This window comes from Denticeps clupeoides, chromosome 16 (assembly GCF_900700375.1).
Source record: "Denticeps clupeoides chromosome 16, fDenClu1.1, whole genome shotgun sequence".
NCBI lineage: Eukaryota > Metazoa > Chordata > Actinopteri > Clupeiformes > Denticipitidae > Denticeps > Denticeps clupeoides.
Window position 1 is genome coordinate 12,047,630 of NC_041722.1, and position 18,008 is coordinate 12,065,637.

Genomic DNA, 18,008 nt, shown 5'->3' on the forward strand with positions numbered 1-18,008 from the left:
ATCTGTATGTTTGTATAGTGTATGTCTACTGCACATATTTGAATAATTATCTATATACATCTGGGTACATTACATACATTAAACCCGCATAATTCATAATTAAATACACTGACAGAAGATGTCATCAATAGGGGGGAGATTTCGGGGCTTTCTGCGCAGCCTCGTCCAATGAAACGCGACACGAGCAGCGTCGTGGGCGCTCGTCTGTCGTGGGTCCCGCCCCCTCCGAGAGGCGCTTTCAGTTTCCAAGTGAGTCCGGTGGGGACCCGCTCAGGGTTGCATCGTAGCCTGCATGCGTGAGAAAGAAAAGAATAAAGCCGAGAGAGGTTCGGTGGGAGAATGTCTGCTGGGACGCTGCGGGAGGAGGACGTGGAGAAGGTGGAGGTCGTGTGGACGCAGGCGGGCTCCTGTCTGCGGGCCCGTCTCAGGACCACGGGGCGGCCTGTTGCCATCCGGCTGGTGACATGTCGCTCCGTGGCACAGAGGTAAACGCCCTCGATCAGTAACTGAAACTGTGCATTGTTAAAAAAAAAATGTTTTTTTCCTTTAAAACAGCTATAGTTTATGTAGACTGTGCATTCATGGATGCATGCTTATGTCACTAGGGTTCTGGTACCAGTGCACTCAGACCGGGTTCTTGTCCCGCTGGGAGTGTTACAGACCAGGTTCTTCATGGGACTGGTGTGTGACTGGATGCCTGAAGGTTCCCTGCATACGCTGCTGTATGAAGTAAGCAGAAGAGAAACGAGAAACGATCACGCACGGTTCTATTTTTGACAGCGGCCACAAGTGGGAAGTTGGCCTTATTATTGGCCATATTGACATTAACAATAAGGAAACCAGAGAAGATTAGTCAAAATTGCGTCGCTCACTAGTGACAAACAAAACACATATGACAAGACATCAGACAATAGGTTGAAAGTTGGGGAGGAGTAATGCACGTCCAGCCCATTTACTGAACCTTCCTGTATGTCCAGACGCTGATTTATCCAGAGGTTCCTCTTTGCCTCCGACTGCGAATCCTCTCAGATGTAGCCGAGGGTCTGTCCCACTTGCACGATATTCCCGTTTCGCACCAGGCCCTGAAGGCCACCAACGTTGTCTTGGACCACCAGTACCGGGCCAAGGTACCGATTCAATTGCAGGACATGATGAAAGCCTGTTTTAAACTTTGTGTACGGCAGCACTCCATCTGTGCCCGTGTCTCTCCAGTTGTGTGACTGGGGCGTATCCGGCGTGCCGGACTGCGGCTCACCTTCCTCAGAGGACGTGGTGTACGTGTCCCCTGAGGTTCTGACTGGAAGCGTGCCTTCGGTTGAGGCTGACATGTACAGGTGAATAAAACATGGCGATTCCTCCATCAAAGTTCACTTTCAGACAAACAGGTTTTAAGATTTAAGATTCTGTATATTGGTTAAAATATTTTGAACACTGGGCTACCCCCTTCTAAACGGTAGATTTACATTTTGCTCTTCCCAGCTTTGGTGTTCTCTTCCACGAAACGCTAAATGAACAGCGACATCATCATGGTAAGATTTATTGCGATTTTGCTCATCCACTCTCTCTAACTCTCTCTTCTTTTTTGTCACTTGTCACTTGTTAACATTTCTAAGAATATTTTCTTTTCATATCAGTATGCACACGGAGACTTATAATTTACCCGAATACCTCGCCCACTGTTTGTTTTAGCTGGGCACTGCACCAAAGTTCGCTGCTTAATCCCAAACCAGTGACAGGCCTACTGTGTCATTTAGTGGTATGTGATGTCATTCTATTTATCGAACACATTCCTGCTGGCTGATTCAGGCATCACGCAGATGAAGGAACTGGTTCTCTACACTAAAGAATGTAAAAGATTGGGGGAAGAGTGTCATATTTTGCCCAAGGATACACCTCAGGGTCACACCTTCAACCAGCTTGTAACCGAGTGTTGGAACAGCGATCCACAATGCCGCACATCAGCTAAAGGTTGTGGTTGAATGGTGTAGAATTTAAATAAGTTTCTCCTGCTGTTGAATGGAAAGTCTTAATGTTGTCCATTTTTACTCAGAATTTGTTCTTGAATTGAAGAAGGCTTTGATGACCTTTGACCCTGTGGCTCCTCACAAAGCAGCTCTCCAGCTGAAAGAGCGAAAGGTGAATTTAACTCACTCATCGACTCTTCAAGAACGAAGCCACGTGCCTGTCTGCTAGAACAGTGTTGAGTTAAGAGGTGCTGTGCAAGACAAACGCTGGGTTGGTTCAGATAATATCAATTACTATCAATTACTATACAGTACAGGCCAAAGTTTGGATGCACCTTCTCATTCAATGTGTTATCTGTATTTTCATGTCCATTTACATTGGTAGATTCACACTGAAGGCATCAAAACTATGAATGAACACATGTGGAGTTTTGTACTTAACAAAAAAAGGTGAAATAATTGAAAACATGTTTTATATTCTAGTTTCTTCAAAATAGCCGCCCTTTGCTCTGATTACTGCTTTGAACACTCTTGGCATTCTCTCGATGAGCTTCAAGAGGTCGTCACCTGAAATAGTTCTCAAACAGTCTTGAAGGAGTTCCCAGAGGTGTTTAGCACTTGTTGGCCCCTTTTGCCTTCACTCTGCGGTCCAGCTCACCCCAAACCATCTCGATCTGGTTCAGGTCCGGTGACTGTGGAGGTCAGGTCTCCACTTTTTGTTAAGTTCATAACTCCACATGTGTTCATTCATAGTTTTGATGCCTTCAGTGAGAATCTACCAACGTAAATGGTCATAAAAATAAAGAAAACACATTGAATGAGAAGGTGTGTCCAAACTTTGGGCCTGTACTGTATATCCATGCCGACCTTGTGAGGGCACAAATACACTTTAAAACTTTAAGATGGGTTTGTCTATGCTAACATATAGTTTCTGAAATGAATGGCATGCTGATGTGTATTTTTATCTCCAGGAGAGGGCACTGCTCAGTTGTAAATATTCACTTTCCTACGAGCAAACAATTGACCTCAACAACATGGAGGTAGGGAGGACGTTCATCTTAACGTCCAAAGGTTTTTTAGCAGGGCCATAAAATCTGTTTGCTTTTATTGTACAGTCCTTAGTATTCCACTCACTAAGTCTGTTTGCTTATCAGGGCTGTGGTGCTTTCAAGAATCTCAAGAAGATGATGATCAAGACCCTACCAGTGAATGTGCCAAAATCCACTCAGCAGTCCAGTAGCAACAATCTGAGCAGCCACCCTGTATTACACTGTCGCAGCCACCGGATCAGATGCTGCCTTGGTATTTTATAATAATTCTTTAATTTAAAACTCGCTTTCAGAATAAATATGGGGGTTAGACTGGAAACCTTTGGATATATCAGTATCTGCGTTCTAAGGGACATGTTGTCGGTATTCTCATTCCCGTGTCTTCAAATGAGCTGTGTGAATGTCTTCAGACAGAGCAACACCTCCAACTGGACTTTCAGCATTTCCGTCCGTCCCGGTGCATCGTGGGAATTCTGCCCTTCAGCCATGCAGTCCAGTTTGGCCACGCTCCACCTGCAGCTCGCCCTCATCCCCAAAACACGGCAGCCCCAGCCCACCCAGCGCATACCGTGAGTCCTTGGGCCGAAATGGAAGTGCGTGTCACGTGAATGACTCACAAGGGACGGCAGGCCTTGGAATCCTGCAATCCGGTCTGTTTATCAGAGACAGGCATCTGGCTCAGGCGGCAGGACCAGGCCTATAATAATGTCACGGCGTGGCAGCGGGTCCTCGCGCTTGCACGGCCCCGGCGTGTTTGTTTGTGCGTGGTAAGCAGTCCTCGGCGTTGTGGTGTCCAGCTTCCTGCATGGCCGTCCCTGTGCCGCCTTATCGGAGCCTGGTCCGTTTCCTCCCACGAGGGTCGCTGTTTTTCTCCGAGCTTCTAATAGGTTTAAAGTGCAGTTGTTTTGTGACTGGGCTTTTGGAAACACTCCCCCCATATCTTCATGTAGTTTAGCCGCTGGCATTATGTACTAGTTAGACATCTAGGAGGTTGGTCAAACTGGTGGACAAGTCCTAGTTCGTGTTTTAGAAAAATGCTGAACTTTGCCTCAAATTACAAATTCGCCCCCCGGCTGTAAAGTGGAGAGCAGAAATATGTAACACAACCTTCTCGTCTACTTCAGCCTTTCCTCCACAAAGACGCTCGAGCTGCTGCCGCCTGCTGCAGGAGAAGCGTGGCGCTGTTATACAGGCCATGACGGAGGGACGCCTTAACCACATCCTGGACGTCCTGAGGTCCCGGCAGGCGCTGACCCGGGAGTCGTACGAGCTCATCCAAGCGGGTCTGACGCTGGACGCGCGCACCCGGGCTTTGCTGGACACCTGCGAGTGCCTCGGAGAGAAGGCCTCCGCACTGGTCGTCAGCACACTCAGACAAGTCGGCCACGCCCATCTGTTGTAGACACGCCGAAAGCACCATTCGTTTATATTTTAACGTCTACTGTGTGCTGAACGGCTGCAGAAAACCCCAGATTGTATCAGATCAAATCAAATGAGGTGAAACCTGTCAGAAGTGTTGACACGTCGGGGAAATGAACAGATTTAAACAGCACTGATGAAAGCTTTCAAATGATGGTGATGCAAATGTTGATGAATCACCGGTCACCATTGATCACGTTGACCTTTGGAGGTCGTTTAGGCAAGCTTTATGTACTACTAGCACGTTCAGAGTTTAGACTCGGGTTCTGTAGTTTTTATAAAACACACCTTACAGTTGACGGTGCCAGTTTTAAGTCGCATTTTTCATTTCCAAAGGAAAAAAGGTGATAGTTATACTAGCTGGAGCAATCGCAGTGTACACAGAGTATACTCCCTGTTTTTCACCGTTTGTATTTATTCAACTATGGTTACTAAAGTATTTCAATGCAAGTCTAATGAGGCATGTAATTCATATTTTATTAACATGCCTAATATTTTTTGCATGATTTTTTGCATTAACGATACGATGTGTGTGGCACTGTTTTTTACCATTGTAAACAATCAAATGCAGAGCTTGTGTACACGTGGATGTTTGAGTGAAACATATTTCATCGTTGTCAGATTTTTATGTATTACTCTGCCTTCACACGCAACCACTGCAGAGGAAATACATCATTTTAGAGACTTTTGACTACAGTCAAAAACATGATTGGCTTCCGTTTCTTATTCCGTACTTATCACTGGACATTTGGATCTGAGGCCAACGAAAATATTTTTTCCCCTTATTGTGAGAGCAGGGGAAGCAGAAGCAGACTAATTCCAATTAGTCTACATTTTCCTTTTCTTTGGTACACAAAATATTATGCATTACGCACTATATATTATATCTGTTATATAAATAAATATTATATTTTACATGGTTTGCACTCTCCACCATGTGCCCTTATTTGTGTATTGTGTTTTTAAAATTGTATACATTTGCTTATTTTTATACCTTTGTGTTTAATGTTACTGTTTGTATTTAATGTTACTTGTAAGCACCATGGGTCTGAGAGTAACGCAATTTCAATTCTCTGTATGTCCTGTATATGTGGCAGAATTGACAATAAAGCTGACTTTGACTTTGATCTACTTTTACCAGAATGTTTCTTACATTACAAATTATTCAGTCATAAGACCTATAGGCCTTAAGGAGCAATAAGTAGGGTAATTTAGAACCTTTGGGTGATGTACTCTCTTCACACAGAACTCAGAGGCATTAATTAGGCGTTATTAATGAGTCGCGGATTCCTCGGCTCCGCGACAGAAGACCAATGGGGTGGGCGGGGCTAAAATCGAACCCCCGGTAGACTCCGCCCACACGGGAAAGACCAGCTTCAGGTTACCAACATTTAAAAGGCAAAAACAGGTCCGGACAATTGTTAGGCAAGCGGGGAGACATGAACCAGTAGTGTAAATATCATTTTTTTTTTGGCACGTTTTTATGTCTAGCAGCCGAAATATTTTTTTAAAAAAGTGTTGCCGTTGTCGTTGTTTTTTTTAAAGAGATATTTAAAAGAGTTGATGCCAGCGATGCCGCCGTAGCGACAGGTCAGCAGAGGAATAAAAGGTAAGGATGCCGCCGGGCTTTTGTCCTGGTTCCCTCCCGCGTTCGGCGCGGATGAAAGTCGCGGCGACCGGCGCGGCGGAGAAAAACAGGATGCGTTCATCCCCGCCGCCTGGCCGGGCTCCGTCCCACCTTCCCTGGCAGCGGCGCGACGCGGTGCTGACGATGAACCCGGCCGCGCTCGGAGCTCGTCTTTTGTGCTCCGTTCCTGACGTTGGAAGCCGCTGACAGTCGCCAGGACCGACGGGACACCGAGCGGCCACCCCCCCGGGTGTCGTGTCTGTCCGCGACACCGCTGCGTTATAACGCCGCGCCGCTCCCGTTCTTCCCGTTTCTTCTTTCTTTCTTTCTTTCTTTCTTTCTTTCTTTCTTTCTTTTCCTTTAAGCGTGAAAATAGGCGGGGGCGCGCAGCGGCGGCGCGCACATAGCTGCACTGATGGTGCAGTGCACAGCACCGGCTTCACTCATCTAAAATGGCATCGTGTCGACAATCTTGAAAGGTCTGGAATTAGTTCCCGACAGATTTCTTTCAAATAGGGAGAGTGAGTTTTTTTTTTTTTTTTTTTAATAATACATTTTTAATTTAGAAGTATTTCTCTGTATTGGGTTGAGCGTGTTTTTTCCACAGGGCTCTATGGGAATTAAGTTGCCATGGGGCTGGTGCAGAAGGATTGCATACCTCAGAGGACCCACTGCTATTCTCAGTCTGTTTCAAATTAAGGACGAAAATGAAACACTTCAGAAACGCTGCGTTCCTGCGAGGACGTATGTGAAGACGCGGCGAGGGCAGCAGAAGAAACATTGTAAATGTCTGTCTGTTCTGTCAAATGTTCCGTCAGAACGTCAGCTCAGAAAGTTGACTGAATTGAATGGTGATAGATCCGGAGGTTGTGGTGATTGAGCAAAGATTTCGAAATGAAAAAAATATAGGGTTGTGGCCAATGCCCCAGAGCACATTTAACACCGACTTAACGCATGGTCCACTTCACACTTCACACCAGTGCATAAGATTTGAGAGAAGCTGTGACATTGTTCATGTGATGGTGAATATCTTGAGTTGTTGAGTGTGTGAAGTGTCGGGTTGTTGCTGAATACTTTAATACACAATCTGATCTAATATTTGACTTTTTTGCAGGTTATTCTGCAGGTTTGTTTAAGGTTGACTTTACCAGACTCTGCTGCTTCTCATTAACACGCTAAAAAAAGTTGGTGCTATGGAGAACCGCCAGGAGGCTGAGAAGCTGAATGGCGTGGGCCCTGTGTCCCCCCTGGCCCAGGCAAATGGAACAGAACCAGACCCTCAACCCAAGGAGGCCATGCAGCTGAAGAAGGAGATCTCGCTGATTAACGGTGTGAGTCTCATTGTGGGCAACATGATCGGCTCCGGCATCTTCGTGTCGCCCAAGGGTGTCCTCATCTACAGTGGCTCCTACGGGCTCTCCTTGGTCATCTGGGCCATCGGCGGCGTCTTCTCGGTGATTGGCGCACTGTGCTATGCTGAGCTGGGCACGACCATAAAAAAGTCTGGCGCCAGCTACGCGTACATTCTGGAGTCTTTTGGGGGATTCGTTGCCTTCATCCGCCTGTGGACGTCGCTCCTCATCATCGAACCCACCAGCCAAGCCATCATTGCTATCACTTTTGCGAACTACCTGGTGCAACCGCTCTTCCCTACCTGTGAGCCACCATACTCAGCGTCACGACTCATTGCAGCAGCCTGCATATGTAAGTTACCATTACTGTGTACTTCCCCTGTGAAATGTGTACAGCTGTGGCCAAAATGACACAAATACTGGTTTTCACAACGTTTGCTGCTTCGGTGTTTCAAGGTCTGTTTGTCAGTTGTTTCCTGTGGTGTATTGAAGTGTAATTACAAGTTTCAAAGGCTTTTATTGACAATTACTTCAGGTTTATGCAAAGAGTCAATATTTGCAGTGTCGGTCCTTTTTTCAAGGCCTCTGCAATTCGCCCTGGCATGCTGTCAATCATCTTCTGGGCCAAATCCTGACTGATGGCGACCCATTACCTTCATAATCGGTGCTTGGAGTTTGCCAGAATTTGTGGGTTTTTTGTCACTTATTATCACTTAGGTGCTCCATCATGTTGGAAAGGGTATTGGTCTTCACCAAACTGTTCTTGGATGGTTGGGAGAAGTTGCTGTTGGACGATGTTTTGGTACCATTCTTTATTTGTGGCTGTGTTCTTAGGCAAAATTGTAGTTAAGCCCACTCCCTTGGATGAGAAGCAGCCCCACACATGAATGGTCTCAGGATGCTTTACTGTTGGCACGAGACAGGACTGAAGGTAGTGCTCACTGTTTCTTCTCTGGACAATCATTTTGTCCAGATGCCCCAAACAAACGGAAAGGGGTTTCATCAGAGACAATGACTTTACCCCAGTCCTCAGCAGTCCAGTCCATGTTCTTTTTGGAGAATATCAGTCTGTCCCTGATGTTTCTTCTTGACACCAGGCCATCCTCCAAAAGTCTTCACATCGCTGTGTGTGCAGATGCTCTCACACCCGCCTGCTGCCGATCCCGCAACTGAATCATCCTTAGGAGACGGCCTTCTTCACAACATTTGAACACTTGATTTAGGTGCAATCTTAGTAGCAGCAATATCGCTCTCAGTTTTAAGCATCCAGTCTGCTATTCTACCAGGGTGGTAGTAGCCTAGTGGGTAACACGCTCGCCTATGAACCAGAAGACCCAGGTTCAAGTCCAACTTACTACCATTGTGTCCCTGAGCAAGACACTTAACCCCCTGTCCCTGTAACTACTGATTGTAAGTTGCTCTGGATAAGGGCGTCTGATAAATGCTGTACATGTATTCTAACTCAATCAGCAGGACAGAATGATCTCCAGCCTTGTGCTTGTCAAGACTCTCACTGAAATGATCTCAGCAGAGTGGAAATGGTTTTTTGGGGGATTAAGTACATTTTCAATTCATCTGATCATAACATTCTGGACTATATGCAAATTGCCATAATAAAAAACTGCCAGCCACTGGAGCAGAAAACTTTGTTAAAACAGGTATTTGTGTCATTCTCAAAACATTTGGCCACGACTGTACACCCTGCCCAAAATAATGCTTTTTAATCATATTTACTTGCTCAATATTTGCTCAAAGCACTTAAGTGACTTGTTCATCTGGTTCTTTGGATTGTTTGCTCTTGTTTTTAAGAGCCCTGTCATGTTCAGTACAAACCTCTTTAGAATTTTTCTTCAGTGTGAGCATTCAGAAATGCAGCATTAATTTCCCATAGATGAAGCCTGTGCTGGGCCAAAACTCACTTTTCTCCGATTGTTTACTCAGGTCTGCTGACCTTCATAAACTCTGCCTATGTAAAGTGGGGCACCAGAGTGCAGGACGTCTTCACATATGCCAAGGTCATCGCGCTCATCGTCATCATTATCACCGGGATCGTCAAACTGTGCCAAGGTGAGTTTTCAGTCATCAAATCAGGAAGCTTTCTGTATGATGCAATTTGATACTAATCCCTACAGAAGCATCTAATTTCAGTGTAAATAACTCGTATAAAAAACAACCTGATGGGCATGTTCCTCTCTTTTGTTGCTTATGTCGGTGTTATGCGTGTGTGTAATTATTGCAGGGTACACCACGAACTTTGACGCTTCGTTTGAGGGCTCGTCTGTGATGCCCGGGGACATTGCTTTGGCCCTGTACTCCGCACTGTTTTCCTACTCTGGCTGGGACACGCTCAATTTCGTCACTGAGGAGATCAAGAACCCAGAGAGGTGTCGTACATGTACACACTTGAGCAAAAATTTTCTTTCCCCTGCGCTGATGAATTAGGCTGCTATAATGCTTTAATTGCCCAGCAACTTAGGCTGAAGCCCAGTAATCTGGATATTCTTGATATTCCTGCTGCCTTGGCTATAACCATTCATCTCTGTCATAGGAACCTGCCTTTGTCTATCGCCATCTCCATGCCCGTTGTTACAGTCATCTACATCCTGACTAATGTTGCGTACTACGCTGTGCTGGACATGAGCTCCATCCTCGCCAGCGATGCAGTGGCTGTGGTGAGCTCTTCATTTAATCCACTGAAATGTTTAAGCGGGCCTTTGGTTACTCCTGCTGGGTTCAGTTATTTAAAATAAAGTCATAGGATGATATTCAGTGGCGGCTATTTGTGTGTTTCTTCACAAGACATTTGCGGACCAAACCCTGGGGGTCATGAGCTGGACCATTCCCATTGCGGTAGCACTGTCATGCTACGGAGGACTCAACGCCTCTATTATCGCTGCGTCTAGGTAAGCACACAGAGACAAGGCAACTACTGCTGCATTTTATCCTTTGAAACTTGTTTGAACAAGTTCATTTTGACCCACGGCCAAGTACACGAAGTCAGTACAACTGCTGTACGGACTGCTGCTATCAGGAACCATGTGATCATTGTATTGTACTTTTTGTTTTCAGATAAAGTTGATACATTTTATTTATTACATTTTATCTTTTTATATAGATAACCCTGTTTGTGGTGTATTCCCGGAGGTGTTAAGTGCATCTTCAGTTCTGCTCCTCTGTTTTTTATGGGAACCTTATAATAAACACCATCTGGATTCATTTTGTCTGCGCCAAAGAGGATCTTTGCACTCTCCACAGCAACTAAACTAAATGCCCAGACATGTCAGTGTTTGATTGTCCATGGGTGATTCCAGAAGGAGACTCGGCAGCGTAAACAAAAACCATCCCAATATAGTTTACATAGGTATGCAGTGTGCATTCCAGCTAATTCGGACTACAGTAATAGAGGTGGTTCTGGGATTATAGAACAATACTGAAACTGGATATGTTGCTAAGCTTCCTTCTGTTGGAATCTTATTGTGGATATTAAACAACAGGCTATGCAGTTGTCTCCTGTGGATATGAATGCCTGTGTCTTTAGTGATGGTTTCTCTGAGCTATGATCTGTTTCATGGAAAATCACATGTCCCGACATGCATCAGTGTCAGTGTTCTGCATAGGTTGTGTTGCATGATGACTGTGTGACTATGACTTAGTGTTAATCATGTGTGTGTGTGTGTGTGTGTGTCATTGTCCATCAGTTTGTGCGCTTCGGCCTTGAACTGTGATCACTGTGTTCTCATTCGTGTGTAATACTGTGTTTCAGACTGTTCTTTGTGGGGTCTCGTGAAGGTCATCTCCCAGATGCGTTGTCCATGATTCACGTGGAGAGATTCACCCCTGTGCCTGCTCTGCTCTTCAATGTAATTTGTAGTAAATCTTCAAGACATTTTGGTTCTTTTTAACAACTAGCGATGTTACAGTAAACGCCTGTAGAGGGGAAATATACGTCCTGTTATGTCAATGCAATTTTCTTTTTCTTTTTTGTCAATAGTGTGCCATGGCACTCATTTACCTGGCTGTGGAAGATGTGTTCCAGCTGATCAACTACTACAGTTTCAGCTACTGGCTTTTCGTGGGCTTGTCCATTGCAGGGCAAATTTACCTTCGCTGGAAGGAGCCTGACAGACCAAGACCTCTGAAAGTGAGGCCAGTTTTTATGAACTCCTGTCTTTTTTGGGCTGTTTATTTATTTATTTATTTTTTCATGTGACTAATTGTTCTGACCCAACTTTCATTTGTGAACAGTTGTCACTCGTGTACCCAGTCATCTTCTGCTTGTGCACAGTGTTCTTGGTGGCTGTGCCCCTATACAGTGACACTCTGAACTCCTTAATTGGCATTGCCATTGCCCTGTCTGGAGTTCCAGTCTACTTTCTGGGCATTTACTTGCCAGAGTCAAACCGGCCACCCTTCATCACCAAACTTTTACGTGAGTAAATCAAAGATCACACATTAATTTTCAAAGACAGCTTAATACACTGCAGGGATGGGGGTGATTGGGGTGATGGGGACCATCCTGGGTGGTAGTAGCCTAGTGGGTAACACACTCGCCTATGAACCAGGAGGCTACAGGTTGAAACCCCACTTGCTACCATTGTGTCCCTGAGCGTCAAACCCTGAGTGTCTCTAGGGGGACTGTCCCTGTAACTACTGATGGTAAGTCGGTCTGGATAAGGGCGGCAGATAAATGCTGTAAATGTCAAACCTGGAACATGTCGACCACAGAAAATAAGAGTAGTTGAACTGAAAAACCCTAATTGGGTGTAGCTTGGTCGTAAAGGCCTGTACGTGTTTACTTTTAAAGAAATGTAATCTATAAAACGGATAGTTTCAGTGATATCTGCTGATTGATCATGCTTGTCTGCTTGCCTCTCAGGTAACATCACCCATTTCACTCAGCTGACCTGCTTCTGCGTTCTCACTGAGTTGGACCACAGTGAATAAGCGGCTCTCAAATATATGCCACTGTTGTTCCAAGTGTTCCTTTCTACACAGTTTGCCTGTTGTACAGAGGAGGCCTGAGGGACTCGTCACTGTTTGGGTGGGACGGTGACCAGTCACGCTTCATTCACTGAAACACTGAAACTAATTGCATCTTTTTTTCTGTACACCGTTTGAACACTGAACTTGATTTATGGAGGTCAAGTGCAGTAGGCCATGTTATCTTATTGGCAGACAGTGCTGCTACTGTACTCTACACCTTTCAACGCCTGATTCTATACTATACAGAATTTTTACTACGTTTCACTAAGCTCACCAAAGTGATTTTACTACTAAATGCCATCGAGTCCACATCGAGTTCACTACCACGTTGCACTCACCAGATAGAACACTATGCAGTAAATATACCTTCACCGGAAATTGTGGACTTAATGGAACCTTATGAAACCTTGAGCCTTATTCATTTGAACCATTTAGGGAACTGTTCACTGGGCTCCTCTTATGCTGCTATACTGTTCACACTTAGCTCTCTCAAGAGGTGTCTTATGCCTAGTGAAAGAGGGTTTTAAATGCATTATGGGAATGGCTCCCAAACCAGTGCTAAAGAAGAGTTCCACAGCTCCACCCATAGGCTGATCCCCACCATGCCAGGAATAAAAATGGAACAAAGTACAGAGGTACAGCAGAAAGGTTTGAAGAACATGAAGACTACTTATTTTGTTCATATTTCTGACCTTTCGCTTATTCACTAGTGGGAACTCTTCTGCCAATTTTCATGCATTCATATTTCAAGTAATAGTAATAGCAACACTTGAAAGGAAATGGTGAAGGCAGATCTCATCCTGTATTTCTGTGCAGAGATGGAATTAAATCTAATGCTGCTGCTTCATGAGCAGAAATGAGTATTACCCATTTTCAGTGGTTAAATGTTCCTCTGTAAGGGTGTTAAGTATAGAAAGGTGGTGGTGTTGATTATAATAGCGTTTAATAAAGTTCATCTTAAACAGACAAGGCACAAATGTGATACCCGGTGCCACCCATTTTATCCCTAATTTATTGCATAGATTATCAATAAAGAGAGTTTATTCAAGTGTGCGTTGCTTCATGTAAGAAAACCAAATGGACTGAAAATGTTATTTTGAAAGCTTTATTCTTTTTATACACATCTACATATTTACAAAATGTTTGAAGTGTTTCAACCATGTACCAAATGGGAAAGCTGGTACAACACGCAACATAACACACACAGAAACAGCACTTCACACTTTCACAAACTGAAATGACTGCCATTCACATACTTAAATACGCCGTCATGCACTTCATCACAACTTAAACACTCATCTCGCTAACACGCCCACACCACAATGCAGAGCACACCACACCTCAGTTATGCATAATAACCACACACACAAAAAAGGTCACACACCACACTCACTTTGACAAATTCTCAGTAAAAAAAAAAAAGAAAAAAAGTGGCCCCCTCTTGCACACAACCACACACCAAACACACAGAGGGCAAGGAGTTCAGTCAGAGTCAAAATCCTCCTTGTCTTCTTCATCGTTGTCTTCGCCAAACTCCTGCAGCACCTCCCTCTGGTACCTCTCCCACGTCCTCCGGCTGTAAGAGTGCTCCTCGCTCCAGCTCCCTGTAGACACACAAACAAAATCACAGATCCACCAATACGACAGGTTCACAGACACACACACACACACACATCACATCACATCACATTGCCATAATACTTCAGTAACAGATTAAATTTTATGATATGGCATCATGTAACCAGATACAGGCTGGTATACAATAAATATATCTAAAAAAACAAAAAGAAAAAAACCTGAAGACATTCCCATAACAAATAACAACAATAGTCAGCTTCACCCCATTTCAACCCAGAGGCTCATGTTGCTGGGACAAAGCTGCTTGCCTACCTGTATGACCCACCCCACGAATTACCAAACTACAATACATCCGGGTCCTCAGCCTGACTATGAACCAGTCCCAACTGCTGAGAAGAGCATCCGTGCAGATTTACTAGGGCTGTGCATTGGGAAGGATCTCTTGAAACGATGTAGCACGATACGCGAGTCATGATACAATCATGATATACTAAACGTAAAAACAGAGCTGATATACAAGATGTCATGTACGACCTGGGCGGATCACATTACATAAATAAGTTGTTTTGGCTGAATTAACTCAGAACTGAATTTGTGCACCAAAATATCAAGATCCAATGTCCCTGTAACAATAAAATATCACCACGTAAAGTATCATGATATATTGCTGTATTGATATTTTCTAAAAGCCCTAAGCTTTACCCTCATAGCCTTGGTCATAAATCAAAACCTAACCCTATTTACCATGGTATCGGAGAAGTTAAGATAGAATCTGCAGGCAGGCAAGGTTCTGTGATGAGGCACATGATTTTTCAAAACCTTTTTGTATGCAAGCTTTTCTTGCAGTATGCAGTCTATCTCTGCTGGTGAGAAGAGCACGCTTGCTAGTGCCTAGAGGGAGGGGGCGGGGCTTCACAGGAAGCATGCATGTTGCCAGAGATACCACACTGGTGCCAGTGCTTGGCCGGTGCTGAACGGGCAACTTAATTCCTTCAGCGCTACATGTTACTGGACTATGGCTCTCCGACACTTTTGTCTTCTAAAGCTACCGTTCACTGTGACCGCCACCGCTTGTGACGTTACGTGTTCTCGCTATTAGACCAGCAAAGTTTAGAAGCCGCTTCGGTGCTTGTTTCAGTGCGCTGACACCAATATTTTTTTTTTTAATGTGGAAAAGCGCGGGAACCGGCACAGGAACCAGAGCAGTGGAAAAGGATTAAAGAGTGGACACCTGAATAATGAATAATAGTTTTAGGAACAAAAAAAAAAATATTCCTGTGGTTGAAAAAGTGCTTTTTGACAGCCAATCAACAGAAAATTATTTACCTCCATAGCGCTCCTCTGCATCACTGCCAAGGTCACTGTTCTCCTCATCTGGGTAATCATTCCTCCAGTTACCTTCCTCATTTTCATCATCATCATCTTCATACACTTCCTCCTCCCAGGCCACCACTTCTGGTACCTACAAAAAGAGACAAAGAAAAATTTGTTGATGCATATAATTTAATTTTCTCAATTAACTTGAACTGTGGGCAGAGAAAATGCATCACAACAGTCTTCTAATGGCAAAATGCCTCACCAGCTCGCCCTCGTCCTGATACGGTCTGACATACAAGATGTCAAGAATACAGCCTGGAGCTGCAGTCTCCTGGTAGTACAGGTCATACACATAATCATCTTCCTTCTCCCTGTGCTCCATCCCCTGTCCATCGTCTGACACGGCCAGCTTCTCACGGATCATCTTCACAGAGTTACAAAGGATGGTCTCTGTGTCGGCAGATTTTTTCTAAATGGGGAAAGACCAGCAATCAATACCTCAACTAACAATAGCATTTGTTATATAATATTAAAAAAAAAAAAAAAAAATCATGCAAGTATGTGTCCTGCTTTCATGTTTCTATGATGACAGCAGCATCACAAGAAATTTTGGAGAAGCAAGGCATTGCTTTCCCACACCTAGGAAGGGCAACAGTCACAGAAGACTGTTCCCATGGTAATGTGGGGTCAGAGGAGAGAGAGAGAGGAGAGAAAGAAAAAAAAAAAACAAAAAAAAAAAAACTAACTTTAGCCGTTTTCCCATCATCATCTTCTACTTGAACAATGTCGAAGACTTGAACATCTCCAAGTGTGGGACCAGGGCTTTGCTCCTCCTGCCCAGCTTCCTGGCCGCCATCTCCCGCAGCCGGTAAAGATGACACGGGCGGCCCTGCAGGAAGCCCGGTCCGATGGCTGGAGAGGATTCGGTAACGCTCCTCGCGTCTGGTGCTCCACTTGGCGCTGCGGAGGTCTCCAATGACCCTTTGCGAACTGCCCACAGAAGGTCGCAGCGCATGAGCGACACGTGGCCGAGACAGAGCCTCCCTGACCTGTGTCTGCACAGGGGTGTCCTGAGGGAATAGCAGACAAACAGTAACGCAGCTTTATATGTAATGTACATGAGCTCAGTTAGGACAAGGGGACACAATATTAATTATGGGGGATGAACATAGGGTGGAGGTTTTAGTCTTAATGCTAAAATAAGCCCCATAACACGATCGCTCACTTTAGTAAAATATATTCTTGCAAAACAAACCTCAATTTACCCCACGTTGTCGTATTAAAGAAACGTTTTGTAAACATTAATGTGACGTACAACTATATAGTTTTTGCACATGCAAGTATGTGTAGTTAGTTCCAGTTATTATTAACGTTTAACTCGCTGCGGCACGCTAGCGATAAAGTAGACTAGCTACTGTCCGGCTGCGTTCCAATATGAGTACAGACGCGCCCTCGTTCACTAGTCCTCGTCGGAGCAGCCATTTTGGAGTCAGACATGGACACACGCGCGTCGGAGAGCGCTGCATCCCAGCATGCATTTCGCAAACACCACACAAGCCACACCGCGTTTCCGCTAGCGAGGTGGACAATTGAAACGCGGCCCATTCAACACTTTCCTACAGCAAAACACCAAGCTGCTAAAGCAACGACGTCACCAAATACCAAAGCAATAAAACAAACACATATATCTCCAATTTAATTAAAGACACAAAGCGACCGGAAGGCGCCCTCATCTTGGGGCCACAGAACGCCCCGGGCACTGGACCCCGCTAGCTCAGGCAGCCATACCTGGGACGCTACAGTGGCGACGAGTTTGAAGACGGAATTTTCGATCTCCGCTTCGGGCTCCGGCACCGTGTCTCCAGCAGGCGGGGTCGAGGCCTCGGGCCGAATCCGCTTACATGCCAGCAGGAGCGCGTCTGCGGGGTCAGTGCCCCGCTTCCTTTTCACTCGGAGGATAGTCGTGCTCGGATCCATGCCGACCGGCGCTGCTCGCAGAAGGGGCGACACGACAACACAACGGCGCCCTTTCTCCCCCCCAACTCGCGGCGAGAGTCTCCTTCTACCGTTTACACTCACCCGGTCGCGACCAACACCGGCGCCACCTGCTGTACTGGAGTTCGCACAACGCGGCCGAACGTCTGGGGTTCTAACACAAATGACACAATTCTGAGCTCAATGGCAGAATAAAAATATCAATTAGCAGCACATGCTGAAATCATCGTGTCAGCGCAATGAGATTTCGTAGCAATAGTTGACAAGGATACGCATTGGATTGGGGAGAAATGCCCAGTAAATCCATTCACACATACAGTACAGGCCAAAGGTTTGGACACACCTTCTCATTTTGTTTTCTTTATTTTCATGACCATTTACGTTGGTAGATTCTCACTGAAGGCATCAAAACTATGAATGAACACATGTGGAGTTATGTACTTAACAAAAAGTGGAGACCTGGCCTCCACAGTCACCGGACCTGAACCCAATCCAGATGGTTTGGGGTGAGCTGGACCGCAGAGTGAAGGCAAAGGGGCCAACAAGTGCTAAACACCTCTGGGAACTCCTTATAAAACTGTTGGAGAACCATTTCAGGTGACGACCTCTTGAAGCCCATCGAGAGAATGCCAAGAGTGCAAAGCAGTAATCAGAGCAAAGGGCGGCTATTTTGAAGGAACTAGAATATAAAACATGTTTTCAGTTATTTCACCTTTTTTTGTTA

At 45.1% G+C, this 18,008-nt stretch overlaps 3 protein-coding genes and 1 non-coding gene across 9 annotated transcripts; 2 read left to right on the forward strand and 2 right to left on the reverse strand.

Annotated features, from left to right (window-relative positions):
• The first annotated feature begins 238 nt into the window (after positions 1–238).
• On the forward strand, positions 239–5,359 carry LOC114766077 (receptor-interacting serine/threonine-protein kinase 2). 2 transcript variants are annotated; one of them, XM_028956683.1, is made up of 11 exons: positions 239–485; positions 606–729; positions 978–1,127; positions 1,213–1,334; positions 1,480–1,529; positions 1,807–1,968; positions 2,051–2,136; positions 2,936–3,004; positions 3,119–3,266; positions 3,424–3,582; positions 4,138–5,359. In XM_028956683.1, exons 1-11 carry the CDS (start codon positions 340–342, stop codon positions 4,413–4,415), a joined length of 1,494 nt encoding a protein of 497 aa, XP_028812516.1. In that variant the 5' UTR covers positions 239–339; the 3' UTR covers positions 4,416–5,359. The 2 variants fall into 2 exon arrangements, with proteins under 2 accessions (XP_028812516.1, XP_028812517.1); XM_028956684.1 differs by lacking the exon at positions 1,807–1,968.
• Positions 5,360–5,815: 456 nt separating this feature from the next.
• Positions 5,816–13,442, forward strand: slc7a6 (solute carrier family 7 member 6). 5 transcript variants are annotated; one of them, XM_028955955.1, is made up of 11 exons: positions 5,841–5,884; positions 5,978–6,041; positions 7,174–7,763; positions 9,353–9,478; positions 9,651–9,795; positions 9,960–10,083; positions 10,211–10,314; positions 11,175–11,271; positions 11,403–11,552; positions 11,657–11,840; positions 12,288–13,442. In XM_028955955.1, the coding sequence occupies exons 3-11, from the start codon at positions 7,253–7,255 to the stop codon at positions 12,353–12,355; spliced, it is 1,509 nt and encodes a 502-aa protein (XP_028811788.1). In that variant the 5' UTR covers positions 5,841–5,884; positions 5,978–6,041; positions 7,174–7,252; the 3' UTR covers positions 12,356–13,442. The 5 variants fall into 5 exon arrangements, 4 of the variants coding, with proteins under 4 accessions (XP_028811787.1, XP_028811788.1, XP_028811789.1 ...); XR_003742700.1 differs by having other exon boundaries at positions 5,816–6,041; positions 11,697–11,840; XM_028955954.1 differs by having other exon boundaries at positions 5,820–6,041.
• Positions 13,443–13,483: 41 nt separating this feature from the next.
• Positions 13,484–17,358, reverse strand: slc7a6os (solute carrier family 7 member 6 opposite strand). Its single transcript, XM_028955958.1, has 5 exons — positions 17,078–17,358; positions 16,036–16,359; positions 15,552–15,758; positions 15,299–15,434; positions 13,484–13,998 (listed from the first exon to the last, which is right to left on the reverse strand). Exons 1-5 carry the CDS (start codon positions 17,264–17,266, stop codon positions 13,877–13,879), a joined length of 978 nt encoding a protein of 325 aa, XP_028811791.1. The 5' UTR covers positions 17,267–17,358; the 3' UTR covers positions 13,484–13,876.
• On the reverse strand, positions 15,830–15,976 carry LOC114766474 (small nucleolar RNA SNORA24). Its single transcript, XR_003742806.1, has one exon. It is a non-coding gene; the product is annotated as a small nucleolar RNA SNORA24 (small nucleolar RNA).
• Positions 17,359–18,008: the final 650 nt, after the last annotated feature.